Genomic DNA, 13,552 nt, shown 5'->3' on the forward strand with positions numbered 1-13,552 from the left:
ATCTGGTTGTTCCATATAAATTTCCTCGTCCAACTCTCCATTTAGGAAAGCAGTCTTAACATCCATTTGATGAACGAGAAGACCATGCGAGGCAGCTAGTGAAAGTAGAACTCGAATAGTGGTCAGTCGAGCCACATGTGAGTAAGTATCAAATAAGTCTTCACCTTCCTTTTGGGTATAACCCTTAGCCACGAGCCGAGCCTTGTACTTTTCAATAGTACCATCAGGCCTAAGCTTCTTCTTGAATACCCATTTCCATCCTATAGGTTTGCACCCATAAGGACGATCAGTTATCTCCCACGTTTCATTTTCCAAGATGGAATCCATCTCGCTATGAACCGCTTCCTTCCAGTAGTCAGCATCTTCAGATGCATAGGCCTCTGAAATAGAACTGGGAGTGTCATCTATGAGGTACACAAGAAAATCATCACCAAAGGACTTTGTAGTCCTTTGTCTCTTGCTCCTAATAGGAACTTCATTGTTCTCCTCCACAGGACTTTCAAAGTGTTCCATCGAAATTGTGGGTTTGGTAATTGTAACTGGTTCCTGATTCGATGAACTAGGCATCTCCTGATTAGATGAGGTAGCCATATCCTTCATGGGAAAGATATCTTCAAAGAAAGTCGCATCATTCGACTCCATGATCGTACCGACATGCATGTCAGGTACCTCAGATTTTAAAACCAAGAATCTATAGCCAATGCTATGAAAAGCATATCCCAGGAAAGCACAATCCACAGTCTTTGGTCCAAGCTTCCGCTTCTTTGAAATTGGAGCATTGACTTTCGCCAAACAACCCCATGTTCGCAGGTAAGTGAGTTTTAACCTTTTCTTCTACCATTCCTCGAATGGAGTTATCTCTTTGTTCTTTGTGGGGACTCGGTTCAGGACATGACATGCTGTCAATATCGCCTCCCCCCACCATGCCTTGGAGAGACCCGATGTATCTAACATGGTGTTAACTAAATCAGTTAGAGTACGGTTCTTTCTTTCGGCCACCCCATTTGACTGAGGTGAGTAGGGAGGAGTCCTCTCATGGATTATACCATGTTCCGCACAAAAAGCATCAAACTCATTGGAAAAATACTCTCCACCACGGTCGGACCTAAGCCTCTTGATTTCTCGATCAAGTTGGTTTCCCACTTCAGCTTTGTAGATCTTGAAAAAGTTCAAAGCCTCATCCTTAGATTTCAGAAGATACACACGGTAGTATCTAGTGGAGTCATCAATTAACGTCATGAAATATTTCTTTCCACCTTTTGTCAACACACCATTCATTTCACATAGATCTGAATGTATGAGCTCTAGTGGTGGAAGATTTCTTATTTCCGCAGTCGTGTGAGACTTACGAGGTTGCTTAGCTTGCACACACACTTGACACTTAGATCCCTTGACGGTGGTGAAACTAGGGATTAAGTTCAACTTCGCTAGTCGCGACATGCAACCAAAGTTAACATGACAAAGACGTGAATGCCACACATTGGATTCACTATTGTTGCAAATATGATTAACAACTTTATTGCAAACGTCTGATAAGGATAAACGAAACAAGCCTCCTGACTCATAGCCTTTACCAACAAAGGTTCCATACTTGGATATTACAAATTTATTCGACTCAAAGACAAGCTTGTAGCCATCTGTACACAGAAGAGATCCACTAACAAGATTTTTATTGACGGAGGGGACATAATGCACGTTCTTCAGACGCACGATCTTCCCCGAAGGAAACTTCAGATCGACCGTGCCAACACCACGAACAGAAGCACTTGAACCGTTGCCCATCAGCACGGTTGAAGTCCCTGCGGTCTGATAAGACTAAAACATGGAAATATCACCGCATACATGCACATTAGCACCCGTGTCAATCAACCAGTCAGGAGAATGACATACTAAAAGAATAGTGGGAAATATACCATACCCAGCATCCTTCATGTCAGTGTCTCCAATGACAACATTAGCGGTCTTGCCGCCTTTCCCAGGATGACGCTTGTCATAGCGATTAGGGCAACTAGGAGCCCAATGATCAGGATCCCCACACACATGACAAGCACCTTTCTTCTTGCCATTCTTCTTCTTGAAGTTCGTGTGTTGCACAGCCTTGTTCTTCCCATCAAACTTTGCTTCTCCATCAAACTTGCCCTTGTTCTTGAACTTGTGGGGCTGGAATCCTGCTTCTGTACCACATTGGCACTAGATCCTCCCTCAATACCTCGAGCACGTGTGTCCTTTGCTCTCGCCTTTTCTTCCACATCAAGAGTGCCAATGAGATCCGGGATGGAAAACTCCTGCCTCTTATGCTTCAGCAAGGTAGCAAAGTTCCTCCATGAAGGAGGAAGCTTAGTGATGATACCTCCGGCAACAAACTTGTCCGGTAGCATACAACTGAAGTGCTCAAGTTCTCTAGCAAATGACTGTATCTCATGAGCTTGCTCAACCACGGAGCGCTCTTCAGTCATCCTGTAATCATAGAATTGCTCCATGATGTACTACTTACTGCCAGCATCCGAGACCCCAAACATGGCCTCGAGTGCATCCCATATATCTTTTCCATTATCAATTGATGCATAAGCATCAACTATGTTCTCACCAAGAACACTCAAGAGAGCAGCCTTAAACAGAGTATCCATTTTCTGAAAAGCTTGTGCCTGTTGAGCATCAAGCTCTCCTTCAGGTTTGCCGAGAGTGGCGTCATAGCAACTCATGGTTTGAAACCATAAGACTGCTCTCACGCGCCACCTCTTATAGTGGATACCCTCAAACATAGGAGGTCTCATGGAAGCAGCAAAACCACTTGGGGTAAATTGCCTATAATAAGGTTTTTGGATTGTTGGAAATATGAGCAATTTACCAAATGATTTTATTAACAGAAATACTAGATAAAGCATGACTAATATAGAAGAGGTAAAACAAGTCATGCGTTCTGACAGAGAGAAGGTAAATAGCTTCTGCATATATGAACCATAGCCTATCATATCTAAAGCAGACAGTATACCAAGTAGCATATATGAAGTAGAACCTAACATGTGTAGGACAAGGACTAGAACAAGGAACTGCGGCAGAACCTTTAACAGGAAAGACAAGAACACGTACGGGACAGCAGCAGCAGAAGCGCTGGACTTGGGGTCGGTGTCCTCGCCTGCCATGTCGTCGAGGAGGTCGGGGAAGTAGTCGTCGGCGACCGGATCGTCCGTGATGAAGCAGCCAGTAGTCGCGCTGAGTGCTCCCCAAAAACCTTATCACCCTTCTCCCATAAAGGACTCAAAAGGTGTGGTTTCGGAGGCCTACTATCCCGACCTGCGGTGCACGCCGCAAGCCAAGATGGGGAAGATCGTAGCAGCAGCGCAGTGCTCAGGAACTTTGTGGCGAGAGGAAGGGGATCTTCTGGTGTGTCACTCTAGAGAGGAGCGAGAGGAGCGACCTCTCTTATATAGGCACAGGAGAAGGACGCAAAGAGGCTGTGGCGGCAGGTGAAGCAACGAAGGGAGACGAAGCGAACAGGCAGCGGCCGAAGAGGCGCGCCATCAGCTCGGCTCATTCCCGCAACCCGCGGCGCAGCGCATCGTGGCGTGGCGAGGCGGGCGGCAGAGGAGGAGCGCGCGTGGATGTCCCTCTTGTTCTCATGCTCATACATGTGGGGAAAGAACCTCCCTTATAAAGAGGTCCAACTCCCTCTAAACTAGCAATGTGGGACTAAACTTTTGTTCCACCTCTTGCCTTGCACAAATGGGCTGCGTGGGCCTCTAGGATTTATTAGGAATTTCTGAAACTGCTCTTGGGCTAGGCCCAAAAAAGACAAAATTCCAGCAGAAAATTACCCTGAAATTGCCATAAATTACCCATAATGCCATCAATGAGTGAAGAAAACGATTCAATTTTTTTTCAAAGTTGTCGTCGTCGTATTCGTCTCTTATACAATGATACCCTTACATATATCAGAAGGACACGCGTACCGCAATGGCTAGAGCCGCTGTCTTTCACCCCGGAGACCTGGGTTTGATCCCAGGTACCACCCTTTTTCCCTCTACTATTCTCTCTTAACAGCGAGCGTGCCTCCTCCACCCCGCACGCATTCATGGGTCGGGCCATGTTGCCCTTTTCTCTTTTCCTGTTTCTGTTTTTCCTTCTTCAAATTAATTCAGGATTTCCAAAAGTTATTAGTTTTGAATTTTATTTGAGAAATTGTAAAGTTATCATAAAGTTAGCATAAAGTTATCAGTTTTGAATTTTAAAATGTCCAGTCTTTTAAAAAACTGTTCGCACAATTTTTGCGAGATCATAAAGTTATCATGAATACAAAAAATGTTTGGAAAATCATAAAATGTCCAGTATTTTTTTTTAAAAAATTCCATTTATTCAAAAATCATTATTTCGAAAAAAATATCGCAAAAAAATACTCATGACATGGCCCTTTTTTTCTTGTTTTTGTTTTTCCTTCTTCAAATTAATTCGGGATTTCCAAAAGTTGTCAATTTTGGATTTTATTGGAGAAATCATAAAATGTTCATGAATTCATATAATGTTTAGGAAGTCATAACATGTCTAGTATTTAAAAAAACTATTCACATTGTTTTTTCAAAATCATAAAATTTTCATGAACTCAAAAAAAGTTTGGAAAATTATAAAATGTCCAGTATTTTGAAAAAATGTTTGCATTTATAAAAAAATCATGATTTCAAAAAAATGTTCGCCAAAAATACTCATGGTTTAAGAAAAAATGATCATGTATTCAAAACATATTTGGGAATTTGAAAAAAATGTAATTTTTAGAAAATGTTCGAAAAAAATTAAGCAGGTCTGTAAATAACGAACAGAACTAACCTGCTTATATAGAGGGTTTTTTTAATATGTAGAGGTTGTTTTATGATTTTATTTAGTACAAGCGAGTCGCGTAAAAAAAGCTTTCCATATTCTGCAAAACGTTGAACCCAAAAAAATTGACAAAACTTTCTACGGATTAGCTTTTGTAAGCTGTATGAAAATGATTAAATATCTAATTTGCCTCCATACAATTCTGGTACTATAGTTTTACTAGTCAAGGTAAACACCATGACCCTAGGTGAAGGCAGAGACACATCATTCATTAGTCTAGCTCAGGTGGAGTCCATCAATACAGTTTTCTCAGCCAGAAAATATTTTGCTGTGGTGCCTTAGGAAATCAAGTCGTGATGAGACCATCACATTTTTAGCCTTTGAAATGACTTTTTAGAAGTTCCTTATCTCATCATGACATGATTCAGACGCAGTTTATGAAATCGCAATTTAATGGTCCCAATCTCATCCTGTCATATGTTTCAGACTTTTTATCTCTACCACATATGCATAATCTGATTGTTTTTCTTCCATTGCAACGCATGAGCATATTTTCTAGTAGGACCAAAAAATGACATATGAACAAACATAATTTAGAAAATTTGAGGAGAAGGCTTTATTAGTTTCACAAACGTTCTCATACAAAGTTCTTAACATAAAGTTTTCTAGGCACAGCCTCACGAATTACTGATCTGAAAGGAAAGTTATTGTGAGGCCAGGTACATGGAATGTAAAAGCCAACACTTCTCCTCCCACAGCTAAACTAGAGTGACTACGCCAGAGGAGGGAATGTGTAACCTGCAAGACCATTCAATTTGACCCAACATATAATTAGAATAGCACAAGAAGCATATAAAAATGCATAACTAAAATCTAAATCGTGTGAATCCGAAGAATAACAAATATCAAAACTGCATGTATGCAATGCCGATCATCGTAATTCCCTTAATATATTTCACTTACTTCCGCACTTGTAGCCATGTGGGAACGGCTTCTTGCAGAAATTGGCAACGTAGCCAACCTTCTCCATACAATATATCTTCTCTTTCTCCTTGGTGACACCAGCGCAAAGGCATGGGATGTTTGCCTTTTGCCACACGGCGCAACATGCATCCGATGGATCTAGCTTCGGATTTGCTGGCCATTGTTGATACTTAGCACACTCCTTGATCATTGCCTGTCGGTCACCCTCGCATTCATCAGCCGACACGGCTACCCCAATAGTGAGGATGATGAAACATAAGCAGATGAGTTTTGCCATGACTATGGCTTTTGTATCTGCTACACTAGAGCCTTCTCTATCCCTTTGATGTTATAATTGTTTGTGTGGCTTCTCTGTGAATGTGTGGGATACATGACTTCGTTAGCTATGGCTTGGTTTATATAGCCTTGTTTGAGATGATGATATGGGCACATGCATCAGTTCTATATCTTGAAGTTATGGCACCATGTCAAGCAATTAATATGTACATTAATTGCACTCTAGAGGCTACATCATACATTAGTTCTATATCTTGAAGATACGATATTGTATCAAATAATGAATGTTCACATTAACTCTATATCTACATGCTATACCTTGAAGATACGAAATAGCATCGAACAATGAATGTGTATATTAACTCCACATCGACATATTATACATACATTAGTTGTACTATATATGATATATCTTGAAGATATGGTACTGCATAAAAATGAATATATCCATTAGTTGCACATCTACATGCTATAATACTACAATAATTATATATATCTTGAAGATAGAAAGATATGGTACTGCACCGAAAAATGAACGTGTGCATTAATTACACATCTACATGCTACAACATTACATTAATTATATATATCTTGAAGGTATGGTACTGCATCAAAAAATGAATTTTATATTAATTACACATCTACATGCTATAACATTACAATCATAATATCACATTTGCTATTTCACATCTAGATGTGAAATAACTACTTCACATCTAAGTCTAGAGCCGTTGGATCTCGTCTATCTTCAAGATTCGCGCAAACCTATTTCTGTCCCGTTGGTGCATTCGCTCGCGGCTGTTGTGTGTCGCGCGGCCCGTTTTCAGGTTGATGCTAGTAGCGGGCCGGGGTGTTTGTCACGATAGTTGGGCTGGTAGGCCGTTTGTCTCTCTCAGAGTAATTTTGTCCCTCGCATTCATTTTGCCCATTTCCCATTCCTCTTCGGCCTCCTCCAGGGGCTCTGGAGAACGAGAAGGGAGAGAGACGCCATTGGAGTAAGTTTTTTTACCCTGTTCTTATTTTTTTATTCCTCTTTGTTTTTGTCCAGTTATTGTTTCTTGCTCATAGATTGAGCACCATCCCCTCTTCTTTGTTTGTGCATTCATCAATCTAGGGTTTGTCCCGCAATCGACCCAAATGTGGGTAGGGTTTTTTAGTACTGTCCCTATTTTTTTGTGTATCCATCTATCTAGGATTTGTTCATCAATATATCCAAATGTTGGGAAGGGGGGGTTCCAGTCGGTCAAGATTCAGCGGGTCACTGGTAGTGCGCAGAGATTCAGTCTATGCCCTTTTTTTAGTTCAGGTGATTTAGTGTCAAGGTTGATTTTAGATTTTAGTCCAGATCCATGTTGTTCCATTTTTTCATGTAAGTATAACGTTTGTTAAGGTTTGTCCAGTATCATAACTTTATACATGTGTTCTTTTTTCTGATTTGCCTTAGTGAACATTCGGATCACTTGCGTCGGGATAAAATCAACTTTGCTAACAGTCTACAACAACTTCCCTTTTTTAAAAGATAAGAGACGAACATAAACAAAGAAGCACCTCACAAATGAATCAACTTATACATACCTCGTTTTATTTGTTTTTTTCATGTACCTAGGGTTTGTTCCCAATCCACTCGAATGTAGGGAGCAAGGGGATTTTAAGTAGTCAAGATTCAATGGGTGGCCAGATAGCTTGTGTGTAGGGAATTCAGTGGATTCATAGGATTTTTATTTTCAGCAAGAGTAGATTTTCATTTAGTGTTTTTGCTAGATTCAGTGGGGGTTGGTTCATTTTTTAGTTTTTCTAGATCATGTTTTTTGTGTCTGGTAGGTAGGAAATGAGGTTTAACCCTCGAGTTTGGTTTGATTACGTGTAGGGTTTGATAGATAAGTAATTTTTTTATCAGAGCTAGTTTCAATTTGTATCAATCAAGGTTCATTTTCTTTCATTCTAGATCTATGTTTTGTCACATTTTTTTCATGTGAGTATATCTCTGTTAACGTTTGCTTAGTAAATCATAGCTTATGCATTGTGCTTCTTGATTTATTTGTATATTTATTGATTTAACAACCATTCAGATGAGATATGTTAGGTTATGGGCGAGGACTAATGCCATGCTATGTTTTTTGTTTGTACCTTGCATTAGCCTCTAATTTTTTATTTTGCTTAATGATAGCAACTAGTATCATGTTTTGAATACTATATTTTTATGAGTGCGCGATCAATGTAGTTTGTGTATGCTTTTTTATGGGCTAAACCATAGGTACTATATGTGTCGTTGCCTGAACTATGTATGTTGCCATATGCAAAGTATGACTACAAAATGACATACTATGAAGTTTACTTGTTTGCATGTCTCATGTACCAGTTACTAGTTATATATCATTTTATTTGTCCAGATTCTTATTTTTGGTTTTTGGACAAAGATGGTGTGTACAGTAGGACCCCGATAAGGTTTGTTTGAACATTTGTATCCACACATCTCAAGGTAGGAAGCAGTATTCTTAATGCTATGTGACCCCCATGTTTAATTTTATTTATTCATTATTGTTCAGAAAATGATGAACTACCTTGTTTGGGATTATGAACATTTGTTCTTTTTCATCTTTGCAGCTTTATGAGCGGGTGAGAATGTGTTATTTTTTAGTATAAATGGCTCAGTTTCTAAACTTTTTTCTTTACCCATGCAGAATGGCGTGCCCTATTTTCCATTCGCATTGTGAGAGTGACAATGAGCAGAGATTTGGCATTGTCATTCGCGAGGGCTCCAAAGCAGCAACAGTAATTCCTTGTTTTATTGATTTTTCTTTCCTCACAAATGTTTTTTCATCCTTTTTATATGTGTAAGATTTTTTGCTAATTGTTTGATGCTTTTTATTTTTCTTTTTTGTATTTTTCTTAACAGAACATCCCACGCACTAAAGGAACCAGTTTCACAAGATGCCAGCCCGAACTGGCATATATGTGTTTCATTGGAAGTAGGCTTGCAGCAGATCTTGGTTCGATAGGACAGGACATGGCTAGAGTTGGGGGTGAAGAAGATGAAGGAAGTATGCCCTAGATGCAAAAATAAAGTTGTTATTTATATTTCCTTATATCATGATAAATGTTTATTATTCATGCTAGAATTGTATTAACGGGAAACTTGATACATGTGTGAATACATAGACAAAATAAAGTATCCCTAGTATGCCTCTACTTGACTAGCTCGTTAATCAAAGATGGTTAAGCTTCCTGACCATAGACATGTGTTGCCATTTGATGAACGGGATCACATCATTAGGAGAATGATGTGATGTACAAGACCCATCCATTAGCTTAGCATTATGATCGCTAAGTTTTATTGCTATTGCTCTCTTCATGACATATACATATTCCTCTGACTATTAGATTATGCAACTCCCGAATACCGTAGGAACACCTTGTGTGCTATCAAACGTTAAAACGTAACTGGGTGATTATAAAGATGATCTACAGGTGTCTTCGAAGGTGTTTGTTGGGTTGGCATAGATCGAGATTAGGATTTGTCACTCCAAGTATCAAAGAGGTATCTCTAGGCCCTCTCGGTAATGCACATCACTATAAGCCTTGCAAGCAATGTGACTAATGCGTTAGTTACGGGATGATGCATTACGGAACGAGTAAAGACACTTGCCGGTAGGGAGATTGAACTAGGTATGAGGATACCGGCGATCAAATCTCGGGCCAGTAACATACCGATGACAAAAGGAATAACATATGTCGTTATTGCAGTTTGACCGATAAAGATCTTCATAGAATATGTACAAACCAATATGAGCATCCAGGTTACGCTATTGGTTATTGACCATAGACGTGTCTCGGTCATGTCTACATAGTTCTCGAACCCGTAGGGTCCGCACGCTTAACGCTCGAAGACGATTTGTATTATGAGTTATGTGTTTTGGTGGATCTAGGCAGCTGGAAGGCTCGGGGGCTGGAGTTGTATTGACTTCCCCACGAGGTGATAAATTTTCTTATGTTCTTCGGTTGAGGTTCCCTTGTACTAACAATGAAGCTGAGTACGAGGCCTTGCTCCATGATCTTCAGATGGCTAAGGAGATGAACTTGAGCCGGGTGAGGTGTTTCAGCGACTCAGATCTAGTAGCTCGACAAGTTTCTAACACTTGGGACTCTAAGGATCCGCTCATGGCGGCTTATCTTTAAGAGGTTGATGCTATCGCAGGTCACTTCAAGGGTTATCAAGTTGAACATGTTGATTGCAGGAAAAATGAGGCGACCGATGCTTTAAGACGGTTAGCGTCTCAGTGTAAGCCGGTGCCACCTAATACTTTCCTTGATATTCTGCATAACCCTTCTGTTAAATTGCCTATAGAAGAGGATCTTGCTATTCATGACCCAAAAGCACAATTGGTGGCGGCTCTTCATGCTATTCCCGACTGGACGGTTCCATATTTTTGGCTTATATGACCCGGGACGAGTTACCTGAGGATGAAACTTTGTCCAGGCAGATAACCCAGCGGTCTAAGTCAATGACTATTGTCAATGGAGAGTTGCATCATCGCAGTGTCACAGGGGCGTTTCAACATTGTGTTTCTCCTGAAGATGGCTGTGAGATTTTACGAGAGATTCATGAAGGAGATTGTGGTCATCATGCCAGTTCTAAGTCTCTCGTAGCCACAACTTTCCATCATGGGTTTTATTGGCTGACGGCTCATGCTGATGCTGAGGATCTAGTCAGTAAATGTGATGATTGTCAGAAGTTTTCACGACGAGCTCATGTGCCGGCTCAAAAATTGAGGATGATTCCGATTGCTTGGCCATTTGCAGTCTGGGGGCTTGATATGGTTAGGCCTTTCAAAAGGTCCAAAGATAAAAATACTCACCTTTTGGTGGCGGTTGACAAGTTTACAAAATGGGTTGAAGCAGAGCCAGTTGGCAAGTGTGATGCGGCGACGACGGTTCAATTTATCAACAAGGTGATTTTCCGTTTCTGCTTTCCCCATGGTATTATAACTGATAATGGAACTAATTTATCCAAGGGTGCTATGAAAGAATTTTGTCAACGTGAGCATATTCGGCTTGACATATCATCAGTGGCTCACCCCAAGTCTAGTGGTCAAGATGAGAGAACCAATCAAGAGATCCTGAGAGGCATCAAGCCCCGGCTTATAGTTCCTTTGCAGAGGACGCCGGGTTGTTGGGTCGAGGAGTTACCATCAGTAATATGGAGTATCAATACTACCCCCAACAGATCTACGGGTTAGACGCCTTTCTTCATGGTTTACGGAGTAGAGGCAGTTCTCCCTAGTTACATCCGTCACGAATCACCCAGTGTGGCAGCTTATGTTGAAGATGACAATGAAAAAGCACGTCAGGATGAACTTGACCTGTTAGATAAGGAGCATGATCTTCCAGTGGCTCGTTCAGTGAAATAGCAACAAGATATGCACAAGCTATCCCCGCCTTGGGAAGGGCCCTTTGTGGTCAGCTATCCCAGTTATCACAGCCGCCAGGTGAAAACCAGAACCTTTCAAGAAGGTGACTTGGTGCTTCGGCTTATCCAGGATCAATCTGATATGCACAAGCTATGCCCGCCTTGGGAAGGGCCCTTTGTGGTCAGCAAAAATCTGAACAATGGGTCATACTACCTTATCGATGTTCGACCACAAGGACTCATGCACGTCAGAGGAGGAGACTCGCTGGCTGTGGAATATTGCTCATCTTCGGCCTTACTATACCCGAGCCACCGGCTCTCCTGATGAACATATTTTGACAATGCATATATTATAATCAGTATAATAAAGCCGACATCCTTGATAATTTAGGGCCTCTATCGTTTCATTTCTCAGAAACCGAGTCTTTATAATTACTTTATATGATCACTTAAAGGCTTGATGCCGAGTTACAGGGACCAAAGAGAGTTTGTTGCACGGCACAACTCAAACATAGGTACCCGGTGAGCACAGCTCAGATATATATCACTTGGGGGCTTCCTGCTCATCTAGCATAGCTATGACTACCATTGTTGATCCTGCTTATATGCTTGACATAAAATGTTACTTGGGGGCTCTTTTTTCAGCGGACAAGAGTTTTTATGACCCTTGTAACAGGCTTAAAAGCCTAGCTTGGAAGCCAGGTGTATTCACATAAAAACCCGGGTTATCCTGCCTTTTTAATTCAGCTACTCTGCCCAGGTAATCCTGGAACGACCTGCCGTACTTTTGACAAGTCAATCTTATACAAACCCTGAACTTGTCAAAGTTAAAATGACGATTGTTTATGTGAGGTCCGGCTTATAAGGTTTGTATGAAGGTTTAACTCAGTGGTTGTGCGGCCCTTTAAAGCACTTGATTTTTAGGCCTGGCTGCCTATGAAAGCCTTGATTTTTTGTTATTTGATTTGAACATTTTTGAGGTTCCTCTCCTGTGAACATATTAATACATGATTAAAAACCGATGAGGGCTATGATGCCTTATGCTTCATACATGAAACTACCCGGTGTTTATTAACCAGGCCTGGCTTTGGACTATAATTTGCTAGTGTATGATGATCTTATATACTTGGAAGCGCTATGCTCTAAGTTTTGGGATGTTACCCGTTGCTGCATACGACGTATTAAGACGGCGGTATATGTCAACTTGCACAAAGCATTGTACGCTCAATCTTTTGGGTTGTCACCCTTATTGCACTAGTATAATGAGCCGGCAGTATGATCAAATATCATAGAACAAAGAAATACAATCTTCCCTACCTAATGATATCATATGCATAAGTGGCATATGTTCAACTGGTAGTTCAACAATGTTATGTAACACAAAACGTGCATGATGGAACGACATATCAGAGTTCAACTAAATTATTACATGGCTCGGCGAGCCCAAATGTTTAAGTGTTTTTTCAGAAGATCAAATATATGAACTGCCCAGCGGATCAATTTTCTTGACCTTGACGGCTTGAAGCTTCTAGGTCATCCTTCGACGGTTCTTCGTCCTCCTCCGTCATCTAGAAGTTTGGTGATGACCAATCAATGCCATGCAAGGCTTGGAATTCAGCTTCATCATCTATAAGTTTGGATGGATCAACTTCAGGGGCGAAAGTATGCTTACGGATTGGGGGGATCAGATCCATCAGTTTATAAGCTGATGTGGGAATCTTCTGATTCTCTGTATCATAAGCCGACTGATATTTTGAAAGATTCGTTACATCAGCAATCATACCTGCCAGAGGATGTATTTCATTCACACAGGCAGCGAAGTCTTTCTGCTCAAATGGAGTGCCATCTTCTTTCAAGCTTGGATACCCAGTAGCTACCTCGGCCGTGTCTAGATCTGGTAGCCATGCCTTAGCCCGGCTTAAGGCCATCGCAGCACCGGCTCTTGCAGTGTAACGCCCTCGATGCGGCTATATCTCCCACGTGTCGAAGCACGACTTAGAGGCATACCCGCATTGAAAGCAATGTCGTAAGTGAGGTAATCTTCACACAACCCATGTAATACATAAGGGAAAGTGA

At 41.0% G+C, this 13,552-nt stretch overlaps 1 protein-coding gene across 1 annotated transcript; it reads right to left on the reverse strand.

Moving 5' to 3' along the window:
• Positions 1 to 5,401: 5,401 nt before the first annotated feature.
• On the reverse strand, positions 5,402 to 6,177 carry LOC125552586 (uncharacterized). Its single transcript, XM_048716223.2, has 2 exons — positions 5,773 to 6,177; positions 5,402 to 5,607 (listed from the first exon to the last, which is right to left on the reverse strand). The coding sequence occupies exons 1-2, from the start codon at positions 6,068 to 6,070 to the stop codon at positions 5,582 to 5,584; spliced, it is 324 nt and encodes a 107-aa protein (XP_048572180.2). The 5' UTR covers positions 6,071 to 6,177; the 3' UTR covers positions 5,402 to 5,581.
• Positions 6,178 to 13,552: the final 7,375 nt, after the last annotated feature.

Source organism: Triticum urartu, chromosome 1A (assembly GCF_056163025.1).
Source record: "Triticum urartu cultivar PI428250 chromosome 1A, HENAU_Tu73, whole genome shotgun sequence".
In the NCBI taxonomy this organism is placed as follows: Eukaryota; Viridiplantae; Streptophyta; class Magnoliopsida; order Poales; family Poaceae; genus Triticum; species Triticum urartu.

Bases quoted from the DNA above. Each gene is read 5' to 3' on its own strand.
- LOC125552586 (XM_048716223.2), bottom strand. From the start codon at position 6,070: ATGGCAAAACTCATCTGCTTATGTTTCATCATCCTCACTATTGGGGTA. The intron at 5,608-5,772 runs GTAAGTGAAATA...ATGGTCTTGCAG, and splicing joins ACATGGCTACAAGTGCGGAA to GTTACACATTCCCTCCTCTG.